This window comes from Lissotriton helveticus, chromosome 6 (assembly GCF_964261635.1).
Source record: "Lissotriton helveticus chromosome 6, aLisHel1.1, whole genome shotgun sequence".
NCBI classification, from domain to species: domain Eukaryota; kingdom Metazoa; phylum Chordata; class Amphibia; order Caudata; family Salamandridae; genus Lissotriton; species Lissotriton helveticus.
Genome location: NC_136067.1, coordinates 535,584,285 through 535,610,906, shown reverse-complemented (window position 1 = coordinate 535,610,906; position 26,622 = coordinate 535,584,285). Strand labels below are relative to the sequence as shown.

Here is a 26,622-nt window from a genome sequence, read left to right as displayed (position 1 = left end):
TTGAATCAGACAGCGGTCAGACACGCTCACAAGGGATGCTATAATGGGTGTTGACAAGTTAGCGGGCGGGTGGCGAGCTCTGTCACCAGCCTGCGAGTGATGAACCCCGAGCAGGGCTCCGCAGAAGGCAAAATTGGTTTCCATCCATTGCGAAAATTGGTGCCATCAGAAGCCGCGACCCAGGCCTCACCAACCCGCCCTCGATTGATAGTTTCTCAACTTGGAAGAAGCGCTTCCTGGTTTTGACTGATATTTACTTTTAATGCGGCGCTGGACAGCAACTTGTTGCAAGCAATTGAGGGAAGGAAGGGAAAGTCTTGGGGGGAAAGGGATGGCATTGCTGTGGAGAGGATCTGGCCCCAGTGCGATAAATCCACCAGGATTGGTGCAGCAGGTGCACTGGCACTGAGGCCCATAGGCCTGAGAGGTCCACTGGTTATTGCTTTATTTCGCAGTTCAAAAAATGGCTACGGGACTCATTTTCTTCCTTGCACTAGGGCACATGAGACACTGGCTTCAGAACTGATCATAGAGAGGTAGGCTGGAGCAAAATATTTATTATGTGAACACATTCTCAGGTGACTTCCTGCGTTTATGTTTTCCATATTTTCTGTGATTTTTCCATGTTGTCTGTTTTTCTAGGAAATTTCATCCACAGTAGACTGCTTTGGTCATAACCTCCCAGCAGCATCAATACTGATGCCTGGATTGAGAGAGGGATATTTGCTGCTTAAGTCTGTCTCCACCCTCAGTTGTACAAGTTGTTGGAACATTTATTTGGATCCGACCCATAGTATGCAACATACATGCATTCATGTTTTATTTTCAGTTGCTTTTTTTTCTGCCGAAGCATGAAGGTGTGTTTTAATTCTACAAGGAACATCCCTTAAAGAAAGGGAAATAATATAAGAGTTTCTTATGTATATATTTGGATGCTTTGTAAAGCGCTGCACTCATTTACTTGAATGAAAGTCTGTTTTGAAATGCAGTTGTGAAAATGCGGTCTCAGAAGCAGTCACCATGTTGTTCCTGCTGTTATTTTGTACTTTCTTCGTTGTTTGTCAGTTGTTCATCAGTTGTCCACACACATATTTAAACAAGCATCTGCAATGCAATAGGTCTCGCATTTACGTATGTTTGACCTATTGGCATTGTAAATGACAATGCCTTTTATTTATGTTTAGTTTTTTAAAACATAAATAAAAGGTCTTGTCATTTACAAAGCCAATAGCTTCAACTCTCGCAAATGCAAGACCTGTTGCATTGCAAATGCTTGTTTTTTAATCCCCCCCACTTTTTGGAGGAGGTGCTGTAAGCAGAAAGGCTAGGCATGGAGACTGCTTGGTGAAACCAAACACCCCATGCTGTGGCAGCTGGCCAACTGACAGCACACAGCAGGGCTCGAGATACGAGTCAGAATCCTGGACGTTGATTGTTTGCAGGAGGGCTACTGCGAAATGTAATCTGCCCCCCTCATGCATCACCAATCCAGGACTTCTGGCAGGTATGCGCAATTTGGAGGACCGGTCCCTGGCAACGCATCCAGTGCATACATTTATGTCAGCGGTCCCCACATTTGATGGGTGCAGTGTGATGGAAATTTTTGGAAGGACCATAAGTAAGCAGAAGAGAGGAAAACCTTTCCTTCAAACTCACAAAAAACCCATTGTTGGGTGCCAGTCGCTGACCTGTACCCCAGACACGCCTAAGCTATCTTGGATACTGGAAATAGTTAGGTTGGCTGACTAGTGATCTTAAGGCAAGGAGGGGGCTTATAAGGGTTGATTGTCATGAAATAGGGATGCACTAGAGGTGATGCTGGACCCAGGAGGGAAAAGAGGTTGCCACAAGGCCATTCCCAAACAGGGATTTAGTGGGCCCTTAAGGTAGCTGTTTGAAACCTTGGGACTTTGGCACCTGACTCTTTGAGACTGCTCCCTGTAATAATGAGGGCTCACCATTGCAAAGAATGGTGAAGCCCAAGACTGATGAGGCCTCATTGGCAAAATAAATGCAGCACTGGCAACTACTGGTAGAGAAAGAGACAAACCCTCCCTTAAATACCTGAAACTGACCCTTTAAAGACAGAGCAGTTTGGAAAAATCCTAGGGGCAATCAAAGATAGGAGGACTGATGAAATAGCCATTGACTTGGGGCCGCTATGAATGGATCACAAAACTTTAGTGCAAAGGGTAACTGGTGTGGAATTGAAGTTAGCCCAGATGGAACCGGATATTGGTCACATGAAAAACTGAATAAGAAAACTGAGTGAGGTGTTGGTGCATCTCCAAGAACAAGCGGAAGAGACAGATGGAAGTACATCCGGATCACTGGGCTACCCGAACAAATGGAGAGTGGAGCTGTCCCTGGAGTAATGGCTAATTCAAAACATCTACGATGATGTTCCTCAGCCTTCTTCAGAGCTAAGAGGGCCCACTGCTTGCTTCTTGTACCCCTGCTCCAAGGGCCACTCCTAGCCCCATGGTTGCCAGAATGTTGAGCTTCACACTGTTCCTATGGCAAGGTTGGGAAGGGACACCCATGACGACAGACACTCTTGGTTATTCAAAATGTTTTCAATTAATCAATGTTGTATTACATAATTATTCAATTCAATGAGCATCACTTCCTATATAATATAATGTAATTAAACACAAGTAAAGAGGTTAATATATTTTGCTGAGCCAGTATCATTATACCTCAGTTAACTGAGGATTGGATGCATTGTATTTTTTAAAACATGGGGAATTTCAACTTAGAGGGGAGAACAAAGAAGAGCACTCAAGCATTCTACATGACTAGGCAGTTAAGTAGACAGGAGGGGTAAGTTGGACAGGGGGAACCTGCAACAGACCATCCACCAGAAAGACTGTGCATTTTGAACAAGGGAGGGTGCATTTTGAGCAGGGAGCAATGCATTTTGAGCAGGGGGCCTCTCAGCAATAAGTACTTTGTATTCCATTAGCATGGTGTCCCAAGCTGCCACAATGGGGCATTTGCGAACTCTATGAGTTTCTTCCCAGTGCAGCACAGAACTCTCTGCTTCACCCCAACGTTGCAAGTCCCTACACCACTGTGCGAAAGACGGGAGCTGCTGAGCCCACCAGTGCACGGTTAGCAGGTACTTTCCCAAGAGAAGTGCTAGATTCGCAAAGTGCAACCTCACACTATGGCTCTTCTTTCTGGGAAACATTCCCAATGCTGTTGCTTCCTATAAATTGAGGGTTGTGAACTCTGTGACAGTAGCCAATACAGTCTACATGGAGTGCCAGAATTCAGTTATATTAGTGCATGACCAAAGCATGTTTTTAAAGTCTGCTACAGGGCTCGACATCTGGGGCAGTTAAGAATTGATGTTGGGAACATATGGTTCAATGAGGATGGTGTGAGGTAGCCCTATGAAGTAATATTAATTACATATTTTTAAATCATGCTTTTCTGAAAATCACTTGAGGTGATTCAAGTACCTGTATTTAATTCCACAACGTGTAAGGGACGCCCACACTCTCCTCCAATTCCTGCCGGAGCTCCGTGAGACCCCAATATGTTCTTTAATTGCTCTATAAAACCATGATATAAAGTGCTGTCCTTCTCCCATGGTGTGTGGGGTATGTATTACTGCATAGGTGGGTGGCTCTATATCAATCTTACCCCACAGCAACCTATGGACTCCCAATAACTGTCTGTGTAGAGCAAACTGATTCAGCAGAATGTTATAATCCTGACATAACTGGTCAATCTGTAGTAAATTACTGTCCTGGAACAAATTTCCTGCCGTGCCAAGGGAGAAAACCGAGACCTTTACAAAGTAATACAGTAAACGAGGAAGGACAATAATCTCGGTGAGAGTGACTCTGCCCATTAGAGCCAACAGCAGAAGCTGCCAAAATTGCATTTGCAACTTGAGTGCCGTCAACATCTGATGTAGATTACCCTCAAATAGAACTTGTTGAGAGTGATAAAGACAAACCCCATGGTACCAAACCGCTGCCATCAACCAAGTTATTGGTTCTCCATGCAGTTGAATTATCTCCAGTGAAGCATTGCAACTAAGCGGGAAAACACATGATTCCCCCAGTTCATCTACAATATCGTCACCCCACAAAATTCCAAAATGCCTCCACAATGGGGGCTACATCGCTTGATGCATCAAGAAGATATAATAGAATGTCGTCCGCATATAGGGATACTAATGACGGCAGACACTGAAAGTTGAGTTATAGACCTCGCATTCTGTCAATTAAGAGAGGAAGCCCTCCAGATTGAGTTGCTGGTGACAACCAGTGGCCAGGAGGCAAGATGACCCTGCAAATTGATAATCTGTGACAAGAGCTGCACAAACTATAAGTGAGCAACTATGTTAACCCGGTATCACCTGGGAAGTGACGAACGAGTCACACAGATAAACTTGCAGACTCTGGGAGTTGGTACTCAGACGTTACAATTGTACAGGGGCATAGAGGTTTACTTTTCTATGGGAAGTTTCGGTGGGTGGGTAACAGACCTTTCTGGAATTGGGAGCATGAGCAGTTACAAGCTTTATTTAGGAGAAGTGTTTTTAAGGGGTGTTTATGGGGTTATTTGAGTTGAGATAATTTTGAGCGCATACAGGCAGATGACATGTTATGTGAGTGATGGGTATGTTGGAGAGACAGGGGAGAGGGGTCCTAGAGAGGTTGAAGCCAGACATAATTCTACTCCAAGAAACCCATTTGATGGGGACAGAATGCAGGTTCCTTGGCAGGGGACAATATGCCCCTTTGGCACATGCAGGCCACACCCTCATTTAGAGTTTGGTGGATGGGATACTGCATCACAATTAAGGCTGATGCCTCGTCTACCATAGTGCAACTCCATCTCGTCTGCCAAATTCTAAATAAGGCCTTTAGTGCTTGCTGATGACCACCGTGAGGATTGCAAGTAACAATTTTGAATCCTGGCAATGTAAACTCAAGTTATTTCCTGAGCTCAGATAATACCCATTAATTAAAACTCCTAAAAAAGGATCTGTGGAATAAAAAGCTATTACCATAATATCTTGTAAAAGCTAGGGAGTGTGTTCATGGAGTATTAAGCATGACTTAATGATAAAGATTTAGAAAGATTTTCCATGAGATTAAATTTGTTTACAAAGTTTAGCATTCTTTTGTTAGTTTTATGCTAAACAATAGCTCAAGGATGTTTTCAATTTGAAAATTTAGGACAATTAAAAATGATAATGGTCAGTATTAATTCCAATAAATAACTGGTGTGTGAAATAATAATGTAGCCAGGGAAATTGTGTGCATAAGACAAATATTTCAAAGCCACAAGGTTGTCAAGTGTTCCACCATTCAAAATTTCACCTCAGAGGGAATTTTACATAAATAAAAAGATGTTTCAGAATACGTTTTTGCTAAATATTGTGAATGAATGTTCCTGCAAAAAGTATGATTTTTACGATGTTTTACCATTTTTTTCATGCAGATCCCATTAAGGGGGTCGCGGGGATTTCACCAACAAAAAAATATTGGCACTTTTTGAACTTGAGAAAGCTACTTAAGTTTCAAAATAGTTAACACGCTTGCTGAAGTGCGGCCTTTACCAATTGTGCACACCTCTCTTTCATCAATACACCATCTTATTATGCGTGCGTGTAGAATAGCAGAGGGTTGTAACAACTAATTGGAATTGCCAATATCTTCAAGGAGGTTTTCGCCTGGATTAAGGCCATACGTCAAAAGGCCATCTTTAATAGCAGCCCATGCCATCCGCTGGGTAGTAAATGTTGCTGTCCACTCTCCAGATTTACTGACAGCTATAACACCACCGTGGCCATGTACCCTATTCTTCATGTAGGAGAGGGCAGCATCTGCAGCTTCGGCAGGCATCATGCCTAGAAAAAGAAAAATACATATAGGTTTATAAAACACTTAATAAGATTGTTACGTACTTATCCTCCTACATAAATACAGAATACAAACTGCAATATGGGATGGAATTTAATAGCTACAACTTGACGGAGGTAAGATCGGTTCACAAATGTTAGCTGGAGCTCATGCACAATCATACTAAACCTAAACTGGGACAAAAATGTAAACCGCTCATATTTGTATCTTTTGTTATTCATTTGTAGCTGTGTAGTGAGAACCAGTCCTAAAAGGTGACATATTCGTAATGATAGAGGACAAAAGGAGCATTATTTGTGAGTGTGGCAGGAGAGAAGAAATGTTCAGAATCGCAGAAAGGCAATTGTTTATCAATAAAAACAGTGTATGAAGTGAGGGTAGAACCTAGAGTGTAAAATAGAGAAATTAATTCACAAACAAATCATAAATGATGACATATTTAGCTCTGTGTCTTTTGAATCAGATTGCATCTGAGTTGAGTTGTTTTCTTTCTGGGATGAGGTATCTAAAACAACAGATTCTTTAGTTAATTATTGAAGGTTTCTGTAAAGTCTGGAGGCCTGGCAGATACGACCCATGTATAGGGTACAAAGCAATATTGTTTTTTTTTCAAATGTAGTCTCCATGAAGTGCTAGCTACCAACAAGGGAACTACTTGCAGCTCCAGCTGTCAAAGAATGCAAACAAACTCACTTGTGTGCGGGGAACTCCAAGTGGACAGCAGCGTTAAAAGCAACGTAGTGGCTAAATAATAGGTGTATCATTTCAAGATTTCAAGAGACAGTAGTAGACGGCTGATATGTTTTTAATGGGTAAGAACCAGCCAGGACTTAAGCATGAATGCCATGCACCCTGCTGCAAGCAAGGAAAATGGCCACTCTGAATGCTGTTCGCGAAGTAATAGGCAGAAAATGTCAACGTTTATCGCGCCCCTTAGGACTCTGGTCCCGAGTGCCACTGCACCTGCTGGACCAATGGTTCCTACGCACCGGTACCAGCACGGCTCTGCATGGCTGCTCTACATTCAATGAGGCAATATTCAAACTTCTCATCATGACTGCTGCATATCTACCAGAGCATTTATCAGTAAGGCAGAAGGTACATTACTCAAACGGTCCCCGCACGTCTCAGCACAGGTGCTGCCTCTCTGAAAGAATAATACTGCCACACATTAGCAGAGATCAGGGGCGGCTCTAGGCTCATGGCGGCCCTGGGCAGGGAGCGTAGGTAGGGGGCCTCGGAAGAGGGGGTCCGGCGGGGCGGAGGCCAGTGAAGAGGGGGGTGGGGTCAGGGTGTTTGGAAGTGGAACAGAGCCCGCCAAACCCCCGCCACACAAATATGTATCCATCCTCAGAGGCTTATTATATTAAGGATATATATTGGTGTGGTGGCCCCTGGGGTTTGGTGGCCCTGTGAAGGTGCACAGCTTGCAAATGCCTAAGGCCGCCCCTGCAGAGATGCTTCACTTTTTGTGAGATGATTCGACCACATTACAGGAGGGGTGCTATTGTTTCAATGAGCTGATAATGGCACCTCTCAAGAGGGCTGCTACACCTTTAATGTGACAATAATTAAACTTTTCAGCAGGGTTGCTATAATTTTAAGGAGAGTTTATTCATTGTGTTAGTATTAGTAGTTTATGTAAATAATATCATTGTGTAAGAAAACTATTGTAATTCAGTAAGTACAATAGTACTACTATACGTATTTTAATGGTACAGGCATTAGTATTTTAAGGGCTTTGCATTGTCTTTATCATAATATTGTATTATCAACAAAGCTCCTGCACCTCTAATGGGATAAAAATGTCACTTCACTAATGTGTTTAGAAAAGAATCTGCATGCACCACTGAACTCACCCGAATTTCGAATAAATCTATGTATCAATATAATACAATTAGTACCCTACATCTAACATTACACTCAGATGTACTGTTAAATTGCTCCCAATCCTGATCATGACCTGCCGATTAATACAACAAAGTTGAGATATCAATATATTGCAGACCGCTTATCAAAACTCTGATGATCACATTGAGGACCTCATTTTGTCATAAACAGTTTGGGCTTTTTAGCCAAAATAAATACTTTCACCACTTGTTTTAATGCAGTGCTGTTTCTTTTAAAACATTGTTCCGTTCAATTGTTTTGGATGTGTTTTACACTCCTCTACACTTAGCACTGTATCATAAAAACTATCACTTTTTATTATGTAACTATGTGAAAAAACGGTCTAACGTGAGCACAAAGAATATTGTAATGTCAAGTTTGGTGCTTTTGAATTTCGTATGGACATTTTTAACATATGGGAATACTGAAACTTTAGAAACTTACATTTACAAATGGAGCCATATTATTTTTATATAATATATATTTTCCTAGGTTTCGCTTAACTTTGGGTCAATCTGTTCACATATAATTTCTCTTTTGGGCTGCTGTATTTGCACATAGACTCTTATGGCGGTTACAGGCACACCTGTTGGATTTTAGCAGGAAAGCATGGTCGCTCTCAGCAGGTATGTTACTCCTTAATTGGAGAGTGCCAGAGTTTCTCAGTGGAACTGGAAAACGTATCAGAGGAAAGTAGCAGTAATTCTTATAGAGACAATATAGCTTTTACAGACTAGCACTTGCATTTCTTTTTCAGACTGCTATACTTTCACTCGGACAGAGCCAGCCCTTCTCAGGGCTGCTGGTATGCCTGTAGTGTGACAGCATTGGCACTTCTCATAAGGGCATCTGTACACACTTCTCAGCAGGGCTGCACTACTTTTAATCAGACAGCACCAGCACTTCTGAGCTGATTTACTTTTGATAGGACGATGCTGGCACTTCTCAGCCACTTTGGTGAGACCTTATCAGCAGTTCTCAGGGAAGTGCTATACGTTTAATGAGGCAGTACCAGCGTTTCTTACCCAGAGCAGTAGTGCACGGCCAGGTAGCACCGCTGGAGGGAGCTGAAAGCGAGACAGTATGTGACATGTTAGCCTCTTTTTATTTTTTTAAGGACTTGTTTATGCTTTTTAACGTTAAACCAAATTTGTTTCACCGCCCCATTAACCTGAAACCTTTGAAGGGTGTTTCATTGCTATTGGTTTCTGAAATGTATGTGTGCTTTACTTTTGTGCATGCAGTCGGAGGCCAGGGCTCTCACTGCTGGGGTGTTGAACCAAATCTGGTGTTTGTCGCTGGCAGCCAATTGCTCTCGCTTTGGGTCAAAGGACACGAGCTGCTCTTATCCGCTTTTCCGATCAACGCTATATTTAGGTTTCGCCTGCACAGCGCTTGCACTGTGCTTGTGTAATCTATTGGTTTAAATATAAACTTAAAAGGGACTTACATCCCGCATCCTCTCTTTCCTAGCTTTTCTTTGTTTCCTGTGCGTCCTGCTTACTTTTCCTCCATTTTTATTGGCTGTAGAATACGTTCCTGCATTTGCCAATGCTTGTTCCTCGTCTGCTTCTCTTATTAGTTTCCCGTAGCCCAAATACTGTTAACATCCACTTTGGAGGATCTTTTTTTTAATAAAGTTTCGCTTCTTTTTGCTTTTTTGTCCTGCAGCAGATTTATATAGCAATGTATGGAGACATCATCGGCCACATGCATCATTGTAGGCTTTTGCAATTCCTAAATTGCGAAAATTAAGGAATTGCAATTTAGGAATTGCAAAATCCTATGCATCAAGAAATCTTAAAAGTTTTTAGGATTTCTTAATTTTCTGTATCTGCGATTCCTTAATTGCGAATCGCAATTAAGGAATGGCATTACATTGATTCCTATGGGCCTAGAGGCCCAAAGGAATCAATGCCTTTTTGCGAATTTTATTTTGCGAATGACAAGTTGTTGATGCATTTCAAGGGTGCTGAGGGGGGTCCAAAGGACCCCCCCTGCACCTTGAAATGTTTTTTAAGTGCAAGTTTCACACACACATGTCCAAAGGACATGTGTGTGTGTAACATGACACTTTCAAAAATGCTTTTTTTGAGCATTTTTGAAAGATTTCGCAAATTAACACGAGGGTCAATATTGTGTTAATTTGAACCTCCTATTTGAAAATTCGCATTTTTTAAAACATTCATGCATTGCATTTAAGGAATCGCACAAATGCGATTCCTTAAATGCAATCGCATTTTTAGGAAATGCAAAAAATTGCGTTTTTTAAAAAATTGTTTCATGCATACCAAAAAGAGATTTTGGAATCGCAAACGGCCGAATTTTTCGATTCGCATTGTTTGCGACTCCAAAATCGTTTGATGCATGTGGCCACATGTGTTTTGCCCAGAATCACAGGATGTTGCTCAGCTGAGACTCAAACCAGGATCCCCAGATCCTGAGTCAGACGCTCTGGCCGCTGCACCATATACTCTCCACCCTCATAATACTTGACAGGGAGCTCTTTCCTTCGTTCCAGACGGTGATTGATTAAAACAGCTCATTATTTCTTACAGGCTAAGCAGATGCATTACCATTGCTTGTTGTTTAGGGCAATTCAAGAGTATACTACTGAAGCCAGGACCAATACACTGTCTACTGCAACGTCATAAGTAGGGACAAGTGAGGTGAGAAGTGCATTATAGAGATTCATTAAGACAATCATAGAAGTGATGATGTTTCTTCATTCTAACATCCTCATGCACGGTGATTGCGATTTCTTTTGAAATGTAAAACGGATTTGTAAACCTTCTGCAGGCATTTTAAGCATGTTTTACAGTGTGCCACCTCTGGCCATTAATCTCCAGCCTATCACTGTTCTGCATCTGAAAGTGAGGCGATCAGAAAGATTAATGGAAGAAGGGTGACGTTTTCTCGTTGTTTTGTGACCAATGGTGAGTTTGGGCAGGCTCTCAGCTTCTCTTTGTCATTAAGCATTTTATGAATACTAGAAGCTTTATTGCATTCTGCAAAGGGGAGCACTGTCATTTTTAGCAGAACTATTTTGTGTCATCCATTTATTTTACGTTTTAAATAAATCTAGCATCAGGCTTTTTGAAAAGCCAGCCATTTGCGTTTCAGAAAAGCTTTGAAGATGTCCCCAGGAGGACAATGACCAAACCAAGAGTCCTAATCATACACATGATCAGAAAGGAGTAACGGTCACATGCATCATTGTAGGATTTTGCACTTCCTAAATTGCGAAAATTAAGGAATCGCAATTTAGGAATTGCAAAATCCTATGCATCAAGAAATCCTAAACGTTTTTAGGATTTCTTAATTTTCAGAAATTGCGATTCCTTAATTGCGAATCGCAATTAAGGAATGGCATTACATTGATTCCTATGGGCCTAGAGGCCAATAGGAATCAATGCCGTTTTGCATTTCTTTTTTTTTGAACTCGCAATTTGTTGATGCATTGCAAGGGTGCAGAGGGGGGTCCAAAGGACCCCCCCCTGCACCCCTGAAATGTATTTTAAAGTGCATGTTTCACACACACATGTCCTAAGGACATGTGTGTCTGTAACATGAAAGTTTAAAAAATGCATTTTTTTGTTTTTTTAAAGATTTTCGCAAATTAACTCGAGGGTCAACCTCGTGTTAATTTGCACTTCCTATTTCAAAATTCGCATTTTTTTAAAAATTGATACATTAGATTTAAGGAATCGCACAAATGCGATTCCTTAAATGCATTCGCATTTTTAGGAAATGCAAAAAAAAGCGAATTTTGAAACATTGTTTCATGCATCCCAAAAACGTATTTAGGAAGCGCAAACGGCCGAATTTACCGATTCGCACCGTTTGCACTTCCTAAATAGGTTGATGCATGTGCCCGTAAGTGTGCACACTGCTTGCTTTAAGTTCCAGTTCTCCCAGTCCATTCTGGATATTGCACTTCAGAGTCAATTTAATTACTCAGAGTAGAAAGTATGGCAAAGACAGTGCTTTCATCTCTGATTGTGTTTCTAGGTTTTTGACTATCTGCACTAGGGAATAGCCAGTAAGTTGGGGGTGCATAAAAGGTTGACAATAGTCTATCAGCTAAGTCATCACTCCCAAAACTACTGATGCATCGAATGAGGTAGCCATTTTTCTGCAAGATGAGAGGGGAGGAAGACCAGGGTCTGCATATCTGCACCATTTCTCATAAGCATTCTGGTTATTGTAGTAAATAGTTAATTCAATTATGCATAGTCGAAAATGACTGTCATTAGCATATGCCAAACCCAGCATTTGCATCTCTGGAAATGTGTGTTTCTGAGTTCTTAGCTGTTTGCCCCTGTTAAAATAGAAAAATGTGTGTTTGCGCATTGTTCTAAGTCTATTAGCATTTGCTGTGCCATTTTCTATGCCGGCACCATTTTGAGTTATAAGCAAAACATATTCTTCACTGTGCCCGGGAAAAGGCCTCTGTTGAGTTGTGTTTCTCCAAGGCTAAGTTTTGCTTCACTAATGAATACACTGTTCTTATTAGCGTATACCTTTCCCTCTAGATAGACGCATTCTCCCACTTATCTTGTGGCTGGCATCGGCAGAGCGACCTTCAATAGTAGATAGTGTGTGCCCGGCCTCAGAATCAAAACTTATTTTCTGTACTTCACTCTTTTGCTGCATCTGCTTGGAAAATTCCATAACGGGCGTGCCTTCATTGGTTCTGAAATGAACATAATGAATCTTTATGCTGGCTGAAGTAAGTCCCTCTGCAGCACTCCTAAGCGACAGGGCAGACTGGGATCCACTTTAAGTGTTGTGAATAAACAGATATTGGTTTGTATTCTCTACTGTCTGATCGACTCTTCATTTGGTATGGAAGGCTGAGAGGTGGTCTTGAGTGACCCGGGTGACCCTAATCTGGCCACTTACTTCAGTTGGTGTCGGAGCAGGGACTCCTTCGGGTAAGCGACCCATCCCCTTCCGCAGACATGGGGGAGGTCAAGGCCATCGTCAGGTTGGACCGATGGTTCAGGGATCCCTGTATGAGGAGAATTGATTGCCCTTCCATCCAGCCAGACGGTGCCTCTCCCAGCGGCCATCCCGGCTCGAGTCCTAAAAGGTGAAACCCTTGGATCTGACCGTTTGGTCTGAAGATTCAGCAGTGGAGAATTAGTTTGCTTGACCTGCATATATCAGGTGAGTTTGTTTTGGTTCATTGTGGATATGGTACCATTTTGGTTTAAATTTGGTACGGTCTGAAGACCGTCTTTGGGATAAAAGCATTTGCAATTTCTTTGCCAGCCATAAATAGTGAACTTGTTTTCTTTTGAGAATGCCTGGTATCAGTAACCTGATTTCTTTGTGCTGTAGCTGTTGTTCTGCAGATGCTCGATCGGAAGAAGCTCAGCCGGCACCTCCAGAAGGCACTCCTAATTTTGTATGTGAAGCAGATGTTTAGTACATTATGGCACACATATATGAGGGACAATGCCGAGTTGCAGTGTCCGTTGACAGGCACTTTCAATGAACAAAAGTATGGGTATTTACAGGAACAGTTGTTCAAAAGACGAAGTAGACAGTCTATGTTTCATTCTCTCAGACCATGGCAGAAAGCAGCTAGGCAGAGACGATTGAAGATGGAGAAAGAGGCATGGGAAGATGCAGACACTGACTCAGAAAGCTGTAGCATATGATAGAAAAAAGCAGGAGAATGGAGTTGAATGTGAAGATAGGAGATTTTGATAGCATGTTTATAAATCGAATTTGGCTCAGGAGGAAACCGATACTTTTGTGGAAGAATTGTTAGACACCCGCCTCCTCCCCCGCCCCATATGCCCCGCAAAGGATATATCCCACTGTCCCAGTGCCATCACAGCCGCCTGTTACAGCTGTTCCCACTGTCCCTGTATCTACTGCTGTCGCCTCGACGGCTATGGCTTTGGCTTCTCTTCCACCTTCTTTGCCTTCACCGTCTGTGGCAACTGTGACTGTTAGCACACCAATTGCTTCGGCATCCCTATCTCGAGCTCTCCCTCCCCTGGCACACCCGCCTGCGACTATCCTACTACTCGGTGCTTCTGTTGCTTCTACTTCTTTAATGGTTCATTTTACAGCATTATTGGGTGCTGAGATGCCAACGCGTGGATATGAGGATAGAGATTTGACAAAATGTAATGAGTGTATGGGCCCTTTTGAATGGTCTGCGGTGGGGGATGAGTAGAAGAAGTTAGTAGCTAATCAAGCTGCCCAGTGGGGTCGTAATCCCATTTACAGTGTGGAGGATGTTTGGGGTGTGATGAAAGATTATGAGCCTTTTATACAGCAGCATGCTACTAAACATATGTCCTCTACATTGATTGGCCTTTTGCAGCAACATTTTGGGGGCAACGCAACACAAATTCTTTTCCATATTAGAGATTGCGTGTATGCCAGTGGTTTGGACCAAGGCCAAGTTTTTGGGAACATTACCACGTTGGTTGCCTATAGGGTAGGTTGCCTAGAGTCCTACCCTGGTATCTCAGTTTCCGATGCAAGAAGTTCATCCCATATATCACCCAGGGTTAACAGATCAGCGAGGTAATGTTACTCGAGCCGGTGTAGCGGCCTGTTTCCAGGAGCACTGGGTTTATACTTCATGGAAAAGAAGTGAGCTTTTATCCCTTAAGACTCACTTGCCCTATCCCAGGAAAAATCCTACTGCTTATTATAAAGAACTGACTGAAGCTGCCTCTTCGATGGTAATGATTCTTGCTGATATTGAAATGTTCTCTTTGTCTTCTTGTTCTGGTTAATATCTGGAGGCAGGTTCATAATCAAGATCATGTTGCGGAGTTGGGTGGTACATGGGATCAAATTAAAGCATGGGATCAGGAAAGAAAGCCAGGTGATAAGCCCCGAGCAGAGACACTTGCTTAGCCAGGCCACATTATTACATATATGCATTCTCTTATTCCGTCAAAGAAAGTAAGTTGGGACAAGTTGATGGCATGCCGACAAAAGAAAGATGATAGTGGGTTTAATTTCTTCACCCAGTTTGAGGATCCATTTTTGGATTCCAGTTGGCAGGATATGTCTATTGAAGGAGGTGTTCAGTTGTTTGTCGACAGGTTGTTTCTAATTTACTTAATTGCGACTCATTTACAGGCTTCTGAAAGTACCTGGTCCACCTCTTCCCATTCTGTTATTTTGAATATGGCTCAGTATAATGAACATCGGTACCAAGAGGAGAAAGAGAGGACGAAGAAAATGCATAAGGTTTTGAAGACAAAAGTATTGTTGCAACAGGTATTGAAAGGGAATGGAAGGGATGTGGTGGTCCTGCCTGAGAGCTTGCACGCACTAGTAGGCAGCCGAATATGATGCCATTGTGGCCGAATCAGTGTGCATATTGTAAGGAGGAAGGTCACTGGTGTAGAGAGTGTCCCGTGCTTTTGCAGAAGGTGGCGGTCCCTAGAGGATGAGGTTCTCATGGACGGGGTCATGGAGCTGGTGGGGCTGATAGGGCTCAGAACGCTGCAAGGTAATTCTGATAATAATTACTTTGATGTCCCCCGCGATGGGCAGTACTACCATGATGATTATGATTTGTATGAAGCAACAGGAATGTCTTACAACTAGGAGAGCCAGGGACAGGGTGAGGGACCAGTTTCGATACCTGTAGATCAGCATGGTCCTTAAGTAACAGCAGAACTGCAAGGTTTGACTAAGGAATGTTTGGTGGACACAGGTGTGATAAAAAGTTCTGTTTCTCAAAATATGGTCCCTGTCTGGCCATAATAATGTTCCTGTAGGTTTTTCAGGAGTACCGGTTGTAAGGCCCCTTGCATTGACTATTGGTCCTTTCACCGTGGATTCTCCATTTTTGCAAACATCTAATTGTCGTGAGAATTTGATGGGTTTGGATTAGTTGAAGAAATTGCATGCCACGTTTTATTGTTCCCCGGCAGGTGTCTATATGACAATGGGCCCAGATATAGTAGGTGTTAAACAGTGTTTGTCCAAGGATGCACCTCTTCCTGTTGAATTTGCTGATGTGCCACCCACTTTGTGGGCTACAGGTGATACAGGCATAGGGCTGTTGCAAATACCACCGGTTTTGATACTGATGAAAGACAATGCTATTTTTCCTCGTATTCCTCAGTATAAAATATCACAGCCAGGAGAGCAAGCCTTATTGCAATATTGTTAGATCTGGGGGTCTCTAATTGGCAGAGGTAGGTACCACTGTCCAAATAGGGACCCTTGCTTCTAGTCAGGGCAAGGAGATAACCCTCTGAGATAACCCCTGCTCACCCTCTAGGTAGCTTGGCACGAGCAGTCTAGGCTAACCAGAGGCAATGCGTAAAGTATTTGTACCAACACCCACAGTAACACAGTGAAAACACCACAAACTGACTCCACAACAGTTTAGAAAATAAGGGTATTTTTAATCTAAACCACACAAGACCAAAACGACAAAAATTCAACATACACAGTTCAAGAATATGGTTTCAAAAAGAGTTCTTAAGGTTGCGTTAGAATTCTCTACGTTGCGATAGAATTCTCTACTGAAGCGTGAAAAGTTCACAGTTGCGTCACGTTTACTCACAGTACCTTTTAGTTGCAACAAAGTTCCAAAAGCAGAAGCTGGTGCGGTGGAAAACAAGCGATGCGTTGCTCCTGAGACCCTGGGGAGGCGATGCGACAGCCCCGCTGCAGCAGCGGGCGTGTTGCGACGAATCCGGTCTGTATGGGGAAGAAGGCCACTTGTATGGATTCCGGGGCGTAGGTTCCGTAGGAAGTCTGTTCTTGCAAAGGCACGATGCGACGATCTCGTAGGGGCTGCGACGATCTCCGGGGCGACGATGCGCGGTCCAGCGGGGATCCTCTCTCTCGCAGCTCCTCGATGCGTTGATTCTGCGACGATGCTCGCAGCGACGTGATGCGGTCCGCAAGCAAGCGGTGCGGCGATCTCACCCAGCGACGACAGGCTCTGCGACGATACGCGCAGCGATGTTCGATTTTCCTGCACCGGTCTGGTGCGTCCCGCAAACGAAGGATGCGGCATCTCTGGCAGCGGCGTCAGGCGCTGCGACGATCTCGACCTCCGTAGCGGCGGGAAACTTCTCGCACTGTCGGGGATGCGCTCTGCAAGCGAGCGATGCGACACTTTTCAAGTTCAAAAGTCACTCAAGCTTAGTTTCAAGCTTCCCAGCACAGGTACAACTTCCAGAGGCCCCACAACTGGATCAAGCACTCTAGGAAGGACAGAACTCTCTCAGCAGAGTTCAGGGAAGCTGGGGGTGAAGTCCTTTTGTTCCTGGGACTACAAAACAGGGAGCCAGCTCCCCTCAGGCCCTTGGAGATTCCTTCAAGACAGGAGACACAGCTCAGCAGCAAAGTCCTTCCCCTCTCCTTGGCAGCAAAGCAACAGGTCAGTCCAGCAGAGCAACAGCAGGACAATCTTCCTTCTTCAGTTTCAGCTTTCTCCTTGGCAGAGGTTCCTTCTTGTTTTCCAGGATGATCTAATTTTCTGTTGTCAGGGGTCCTGTACTTATACCCCTAAAGTCTTTGTTCTCTTGGTGCATGTGGGCCCTGAGCCCGGTCTGAACCAGTTCTGGGTGGTTCCTGAGTACTTTGTTTTGCTGGCTGCATCTTTCCTTTCAGAGTGAGGGGCAGGGTCCTCAGCCGCCCAGCAGGGGGGTGGAGCCAGCATTGTGGAAGGCAGGCACAGCCCTATGCAGCCCAGGTGCTAACTCCTCCCACCACTCCAGTTGCAAATGCAGTCATTCAGCCAAGTGCTGACTCATCCATCCTCCTGGGGAATTCCCCAGCCCCTGTCACTCTCAAACCAGACAGTCAATACACAAACAGGCCCAGGCACACAGAAGGGTCAGACAAGAGAACAGCAACTTTCTAAAAGTGCTGTTCTCAAACACAGGATTTAAAAACAACCTTTCCTAAAAGATGTGTTATTAAATTCTGAGTTCAGGGATACTAGATACTTTTGTCCTATCTTGTTCCTATGGGAAGAAATGCTGTTAACCACTGTAGCCAGCATCCCCCATGTTAATCTATGGAGCAAGATAGCCTTACAATAGTGGAAAACGAAAATGGCTGTAATTCACTACCAGAACATGTTACCTGCACCAGTACATGTTCTACCTTTCACATACACTGCACCCTGCCCAGGGGGGTACCTTGGGCCTTCCATAGGGGTGACTGATGTGCACAAAAAGGGAAGGGTTAGGCCTGGTCAGTGGGGACACTGACCAGGAGGACATGGCAGTTCTAAACTGCACACAGGCACTGCAGTGGCAGGCATGAGACACCATTTTAGGGCTACTCATGTGGGTGGCACAATCAGTGCTGCAGGCCCACTAGTAGCATTTGTCATCACCAGCCCTGGCACACCCAGTGCACTTTACTAGGGACTTCATGGTGATACAAATATGCCAAACATGTATATCCAATCAGAATAACAATTTACACAGAGAGCATATGCACTTTAGCACTGATCAGCAGTGGTAAAGTGCGCAGAGTCCTATTGCCAACAGCCACGGGTCAGGAAAAATAAGGGAGGAAGAAGCAAAAAGTTTGGGGATGACCCTGCAAGAAGGGCCAGTTCCAACACAAATTATTCAGAATTTGATCAAGAGAGGAGTGGTTGAAGAGACGTCTGCCAATATTTGTAATAGTCCCACTCCTCTGATTTTCAAATGGGCACCCTAGGGTTCTCCTGATGATCAAGAAGATGTTTACCGTTTTGTGATTGGTTTGCACAAAGTTAATAAAATAGTGATTCCTCAGTTTCTTGTGGTTCCAGATGGTACCACACTTTTGAAAGCGATTCCTTCCACTGCCAAATTCTTTTCTGTGTTTGATTTGAAAAATGCATTTTTTAGTAATCCTATTCATTTAGATAGCCGGTACTTGCTTGGGTTTACACTAGCTGGCAGAAGCTTTAGATTCCGTTGAGCTCCTCAGGTCTATACTGAGAGTCCATGTATTTACAGTCAGGCTTTAAAGAGTCAGTTGGATTCCCTTTAGCTTCCTGCAGGTAATGTATTGGTGCAGTATGTTGATGACCTCCTTATCGCTTCTGATACATAGCAGGGTTTTAAAGATAGTACAGTTCAATTATTGTTGCTTTTGGCTCAGGAAGGCCATAAACCTTCTCTTTCTAAATATCAGTATTGTTGACAGGAGGTCACCTACTGAGGTCACCTACTGTGGAAGGAGGTAGGAGTATGACCCCTGAGCGCATCAGTACCTTTGTTAAAATGCCTATTCCACAGACTCAGAAAGATGTGCGTGCTTTTATAGGTATCACTTCCTACTGTCGGCAATAGATACCTAACTACTCCCTACTAATCAAACCCTTGCTTACCTTAACAACAAAAGAAGTGCACAAGCTTTTCCCTTGGACGCCTGAATGTCAGCAGTTTTTTGAGCAATTGAAAACTGCGTTTTGTTTGGCTCCAATACTTGGCACCCCTAATTATGGCAAACCGTTTGAGTTGTACGTGCATGAGATGGCTGGTTGTGCACTTTCCGTACTACCACAAAAACCTGGAGCTAAACAACGGCTCTGTGCTTATTTCTCTGCTATCCTTGATTCAGTCGCGAGAGCGCTCCCAAGTTGTCTAAGAGCGGTCGCGTTTGTGGCCACTTTGATCAGACAATCGGCTGGATTTGTACTTTATACTAACCTCACAGTCATGGTACCCCATGCTGTGGATACACTACTGAATAAGACAAAGACACAACACCTCACCAGTCTACGTCTTACTGGCTATGAATTGACATTGTTTGCTAAACATATCGCGATCAAAAGATGTGCTACTCTAAATCAAGCCACGTTATTACCCCTCCCTTCAGAGAGTCATCAAGTTGACAAACATGACTGTATCTTCCAAAAGGAAGGGTAGCCTTTTCTGGTGTTCCCTTATCTGACCCACCAGGGGAACTATATGTTGATGGCTCTTGCTTCAAATTACCAGATGGCACTACAACCGCAGCTCATGCTATAACCACATTGCATACAGTAGTAGAGACATCACTAGTCCCTTATCAGATGGCTCAAGCTGCTGAGCTTGCTGCCCTCATCGAGCTTGCGAATTGAGTGAGGGGCTGGTTGTCAATATCTATACTGGCAGCTAGTATGCCTTTGGGGTTGTGTATAATGTTGGGCGACTCTGGGCTGAGAAAGGGTTCCTTACTTCCCATGGCACCACAATCAAGCAAGGTCACCTTATATTAAGGCTTTTGTCCGCTTTAAAGCTCCCTAAGAAATTGTCCATAATGAAGTGTAGCACCCACCGGAAGGTCACCAATGATGTAGGTAGGAGAAATGCTTGTGCAGATCAGACAGCTAAGGAAACGGCTCAGACAAAGATGAAAAGAATGTTTTAGCAGGTGGGTGCCTGAGGTTGTCATGTTCAAGGACACCCTTGAGAATGTAAAAGAGCTACAAAGCAAAGCCACAGTATAAGAGTTAGCAGTGTGGCAGGAAAGTACAGCACAATTGAACAATGAGGGGTGTTGGATTGATAAGTCAGGGAAGCAGAGATGGATGTTGATCAATGCATATTTTCTCCCTGTGGTTACGATGGCCCATGCTCAAGCCCATATTAGTGCTAAAAGTATTTGTAAGTTGTTGGACCCTGTATGGCTGAATGACAATATCCCTAAAACAGCTGCACATTTAATGAAGTACTGTATAGAGTGCATGATGCAGAATCATGGAAAGGGTACCCCTACACTGCCTGGTAATATTGCACCGCCCACTTTTTCTTTTGAAGTCCTTCAAATGGACTATATTCAACTAGAGAGATATAGAGATTTGAAGTATGTTTTGGTGGTTATTTGTGCATTTAGTAAATGGGTTGAAGCTTATCCCACTAACAATATAGCCCTTACTACTGCAAAGGAGTTCTTTCCTCGTTTTGGCTTGCCCAGATTAATTTGGAGTGATAACGGAAGTCATTTTCATGCAAAAGTGATCCAATTGATGTGTGATGGTTTACACATAAAGCAAATGTTCCATGCTGCCAATCATCCACAGTCAGAAGGTCTGGGCGAGAAGTACAATGGTACTCTCAAGCTCAAGCTAGCAACAATTTAGGAGACCACAGGGTTAAAGTGGCCAGATGCTTTACTGTTAGCTCTTCTGTCAACAAGACCAACAGCACATTCTAGGACAGAATTGTCACCGCATGAGGTCGTGTTCGGGCGCCCGGCAAATGTCTGGCATGTCCCTCAACCTCTGCAGTTTTCTGATATTGAGTACCCATTGTTGCTTGATTATGTTGGCCATTTAACAGAAAGTTTGCGTTCTATTCACCATCTGGTCTGGGATACTCTGCCAGCTGCACCAGAGGGGTCTGGGCATTACATTCAGCCTGGCGATTTAATTTTGATTAAACACATCCAGAAGAAAAGTTTGGAGCTGCGTTGGAGGGAGCCGGAACAGGTCCTGTTTGCAACGTGCACCACAGTAAAAGTCAGTGGCCGTAAGAACTGGATTCACGTCACTCATTGTCGCAGGATTCCTTTGCCCCTGCCCTACAACCAGTGGGTGAAGGATGGAGTAGTGGACTCTGAGTGCGAGACAGTGCCTCAGTTTGTCCCCTTCAGTGATGCCAAACTGACCTGGACACGAACAGATAAGGAAAATGATGACGTGTTGAATGCAGCAGTTCCTCTGGGAGTACGAGCTATCCAGGAGCCTCTATTCATTGACCATTCTGTGCCTGGGGCCACTAGGTACAATTTGCTCCCTCGGCTGGGTGACGGTGCACCAAAAGAGAAGAAAGATTAGTTAGGGGTGAGTACCAACTGAGTTAGTTTAGGATGATGAGAGTTTTGTGCACTGTTTGAATATTGGACAGGGTAGATCGAGGTATCCCTTGGCGGTATATTATCCTGGTCGGCATGGAATATAAGCTAAGGACAAAGCAAGCGCCACCGCTGGTGCACAAGAGCCCCAACATATTGATGGATAATAGGAGGATATACCAGTGAGGCTCTGACGGGCGCTGGGAACTTGCATTTCATAATTTGTTATGCATCTCTTTGGTAGAATGGTTTCTGAGGAAGAGCAGCCTGTGATTCTTGTTGCCCAGCATAATGCAGTGTGGACCCGTAAATAAAAGTTAACATGTATTGCCCTTGTGATTTTGCTGTTAATCATGTTATGTGGGGGTATCATGGGTTTTTGAAAGTGATCAAAGTGTACCTTTACATAGTAAGGATAAGGTTGTTCCTCAAGTCCAAAAGAAAAAGACGGCCCCAAGTAATGTGTTTCTAGATATACACACAAGAGGTTCTTTGGAGAAGGGACTGCTTGTTACCCCACTGAATCTGTCACTAGTCTATGGACAGGATATCCATTGTCAATTATCAATTATACCTATACTCGGCCCCTTGACTTCGTAGAAGTGCAAGGAGTATTTGGGTTTGGCTGTCCAGGTCCTTGTCTATATCATAGAAAGCCACGAGGCATGGGTTATCCGGGATTTGACAACAACACTTATTGTGACAACGTCTACATGGAAAAACAGAATGTAACCCTGGTGGATTACCAGTATAAGGAATTGACAGTTCCCTGAGAAGCTGGGTATTACCCTGCTTGTTGTCCAATTATCAGTTTTACTGACACTATGTTGTATGTCAATTGTTCACGAATAATATTGCGTAAGGGCACATACTCTTTGGTGAATACAAAGGACCCCAGTACCTTTGGGAGGAATTCCAGGTATTCTGCAGTAGATGATGATAGACCGGTGTATGCATACCCAGGGTTTTTCTTTTTGTCTAATGGGACTTATTCGAATGTCCATAATGTGCAGAAGTCAATATTTATACTAATGGTTTTGCTTTTGGATACATTCTTTCCTCCATAGATACATTTGATGGTACTGCTATGGCCAGGGGTGAGAAAGCTAGAGAATATTTTGGATGTAAGCTGCAAATATTGTCTAATTCCACAGTAGCTGCTTTGCGTGACATCACCACCCAATTGGAAAGTATGCAAATATATTCTGAGTAGACTAGATATGCAGTCGATTTCATCCTAGCTAATAGTGGTGGTGTGTGCACGGTAGTAGGGGACCAGTGTGTAGTCGGCATCACAAACCTGGAAAAGAATATTATCCAACACATTTTAGACATCCTAGAAAATGTTTAAGGAATGGGAAAGTGGGAACTGGAGTTTGTCTCTTTTTGGCAGCTGGGGTTGGATCCTTGAAAAGGTGATTTATTTCATTGTGATCTTGGTCTCTTGTTGTGTCCTTGTTCAATGCCTTCCCTTCTATTTTTCTTATTGCACCACTCTCCTCCCTCCTAAGAGGAAAATATTGATTCATGACACCAATGCTGCAATTGTGGTTCAAAAGGAGATCGATTACCTCATGCAGATAGATGAGGGGATTTTCGAGACTTCTTCCCTCCCTACGGTCTCTCTTCCTGATGTTGACAATATGGAGTGCTCCTAAGAAGTTTTCCTATGACTTTCCGTTTTATTGATTTATATGCTCTTTGCTATTACTAGAAAATGTATAGCTCATGCTAATAGGAGGGTCTGTTAGAATAGGAAAATTCATGTTTGTGCATTGTTCTATGTATGTTAACATTCGCAGCGCCATTTTCTATGTCAGTGCCATTTTGAGTTATAATCGAAACTTATTATTTGCTATTTGCGAGAAAAGGCCTCAGTTGAGTTGTGTATCTCCAAGGCTAAGTTTTGCCTCACTAGTATACATGTTCTTATTAGCGCCTACCATTCCCTCTAGATAGTGGCCTTCTACCACTTGTCTAGTTGCGGGCATGGGCAGAGCGACCTTGAGTAGTAGATAGTGTGTGCCCGGCTTCATTAATTTAAACGTATTTTCTGTACTTCACTGTTTTGCTGCATCTGCTTGGAAAATTTCACAGTGGGCTTGCCTTCATTGGTTCTGAAATGTACATAATGTATTTTTATTTTTATGCTTGCTGAAGATAGTCCATCTAAAGCACTCCTAAGCGTCTAGTCAGGCTGGGCTCCACTCAGAGTGTACCTGAATAAACAGATATTGCTTTGTATTCTCTACTGTCTGACCGACTCTTTATTTGGTATGGAAGGCTGAGAGGTGGTCGTGAGTGACCCGGGTGACCCTAATCGGGCCACTTCCTTCACCCCTTTCTGAAAACATGCAGGTTCATCTCATGAATGCTTAGCAAATGGCTGCATGAGGAGCCTAACAATGACAAGAGGGAAGAAACACAGTGACTGCATATGATCACCAGTACTCCAGATGCCTTCTATTTATTTCAGTACATAGGTGATTCAATTACTCACATTAGAAAGTGTTCACCATCAGTCTATCGCACAGCCAATGCTTACATCTCTGAATTCTAACCACATTTCTATGAAATGCTGGATACTAGGTGAGCAACCTGATTTTGCTAGTGGTTTTTTACTAGAATCCCATTTCAGCAGAGGAGAAGTTTTATTTTAGCTTTGAGCATTGCATTGGTAGCCTATGGGGAGACACTTTAGCCTATCTTCTCTTCACTAGATTATGCCAGGAATACATGGAAAAGACGGTGGAACATATCTAAGTTTGATACAACCCGCTGGGTATCAAGTGATGATATATTGAATGTTGTGTCTTGAAACACTGTATTTTGTGCGAACACCAAGTATTTGTAAATTGATAAAACTAGCTTGAATCCACTTGCTATAAATATATTAAAGATGTAAAATGCAACTTGCTCAACATTCTGTAATACGCAAATAAATATGCCTACAAAAAGAAAAAAAAGTAAGAGCTTCAAAGAGTATTAAGCAAGGAAAATGAATTTTAATTAATGTATTATCTATAGAGCATTCTTATCTCCAGGAGTCACCCTGGACAAGAGACTTCAACTTTATTCCCAAATTAACACCATGGCCAAAAATACATGCTACCAACTCCGCTTTCTTGGGGGTATCCCACGATTCATTCCCGAACAAGACAAGAAAAACTTTGTTCATTCATTGGTATTCTCAAGACTTGACTATTACAATGTACTCCTTGCAGGCCTACCCCAGATCCACCTTTCTCCCTTAAAGTCCATCCTTCATTCATCTACGTGGCCAAAACAAATAACACATCATGCCTATGCTGATAACTCTTCACTGGTTTCATATTGAAGCCAGGTCAATATTTAAGACTGCTTGTACCACCCATATAGCCTTTATACTTCCACCCCTCACAGTCTAGCTAACAAAGTCAAAGTTTAAGGTTGATCAAGACCCTCACATAATGCTGAAAACCTACTGCTCGAACCTTCAACCTTCAAAAGGGAAATATTTATGACGTAATCTTTCTCCGGTTGTGTGATCAGAATTTGAAATTCACTTCCTCCTTGCCTGAGCACTACCACCTCTTACCGAATCTTAAAGAAAAAAAAACTTAACAACTTTCTCTTACAATGATACTGTTGCCAAAAATTCTCTGACTGTTTCATGTTCCTCACTGGAGAATTCGTTTGTCCATCCACTTCTATGGTAGAAATATGTTCTTTTGAAACCCTAATCACTCCAAATTTAGGGGCCGATTAGGATGGCGGACAGATTGCCCCCGCCGGGCTGGCGGTAACCACCGCAGGCCCGGCGGGGGCAATCCGTCCGCCATCATGACATAAATGACCCCACCCCACATTAGGATGGCGGGGGAGTCTGCGGCGGATGGCAAGACCGTCCGCCGCTTTTTCGCCGGTCGCCTTTGCGAGCGGCGGAAAAAGGTACCTACATATGGTGGCGTTGTCTGAGAGACACCGCCAACCATATTACGATGCCGGCGGTCTTATGCTTTTGGCATACGGTCTTTGCTTTGGGGGCCTGTTGTGGGCCCCCATGGTGAAGGGGGAGTGGGGGGTGCACATGGGGGGTAGTATCCCCCTGCGTTTGAAAGCACAACATGGCAGGCACTGCGCGGTGCCTGTCATGTTGTGCTTTGAAACGCACAACATGCTTTTTTAGCATTGCGGCGGATGGTGCTTTCAGCACCGCCCGCCACAATGTTAAAAATGCGGGATGCACCCACCACTGTGGCGGGTGCATCCTAATTCGCCGCACGGGACCTCTGCCCCTGTGGCAGGCGGTCCCTTCTTACAACGGGATGGCAGACGGACAAAGTCCGTCCGCCATCCTAATCGGCCCCTAAGTTTGCAAGGTGTAATTTTTAGTGAATCTTTAGTTTGTAAATATGTAACCATCACTCTGCATAACTGCAGTAGTTTTACGTCCTTGCACAAGTTAGTTGTCTCCAACGTTAGTTTGCAAAGTGTAATTCTTAGTTAACATATATTTTGTAAATATGTAACCCACACTCTGTGTAATTCTAGTAGTTTTACGTGTTGTCACCTCAACCATGTTACCTGTAATGTCTGATCTAATTTTAATTTTCTCTATTGTAAAGCACTCTGACACCTCTGGGTAAAGAATGCGCTATACAAAATCTCATAAATGAATAAATAAATAAATACTTTTCACTCTCAAGTAGTATCTTAGTGCCAACATTAACCACTGCTACCTCACTGTGGGCCAGATGTAAGTGGCCCAATACCGGTCGGTAACGGCCGAAATACCGAATTTCAGCCGTTACTGGTATTGGGTTTTTGAGATGTAGGTGGCATTTTTTAAGGATTCGGTATTTTACCGAATCGGTAATTTAAGGAATCGGTAAATTACCGAATTCTTAAATACCGATTCTGTAAATTACCGAATCCTGATTTGTAGGGAGCACTCAAATGAGTGACATTCCCATTTTAGGATTCGTTATTTACCACCAACTACAAGTTGGTGGTAAATGATGAAAACCTTTGAAAAGCATTTTTTTTGCTTTTCCAACAGTGCCATGTT

The 26,622-nt window shown here is 43.4% G+C and overlaps 1 protein-coding gene across 1 annotated transcript in view; it reads right to left on the bottom strand.

Moving 5' to 3' along the window:
- Positions 1–3,237: 3,237 nt before the first annotated feature.
- Positions 3,238–26,622, bottom strand: part of LOC144761432 (isoaspartyl peptidase/L-asparaginase-like) — a 1,220,143-nt gene continuing 1,196,758 nt past the window's right edge. The window contains exon 7 of the mRNA XM_078646809.1: positions 3,238–5,875. Within this exon, the coding sequence (XP_078502935.1) occupies positions 5,661–5,875 (215 nt within the window). The 3' untranslated portion in view covers positions 3,238–5,660. The remainder of the gene's footprint in view (positions 5,876–26,622) is intronic.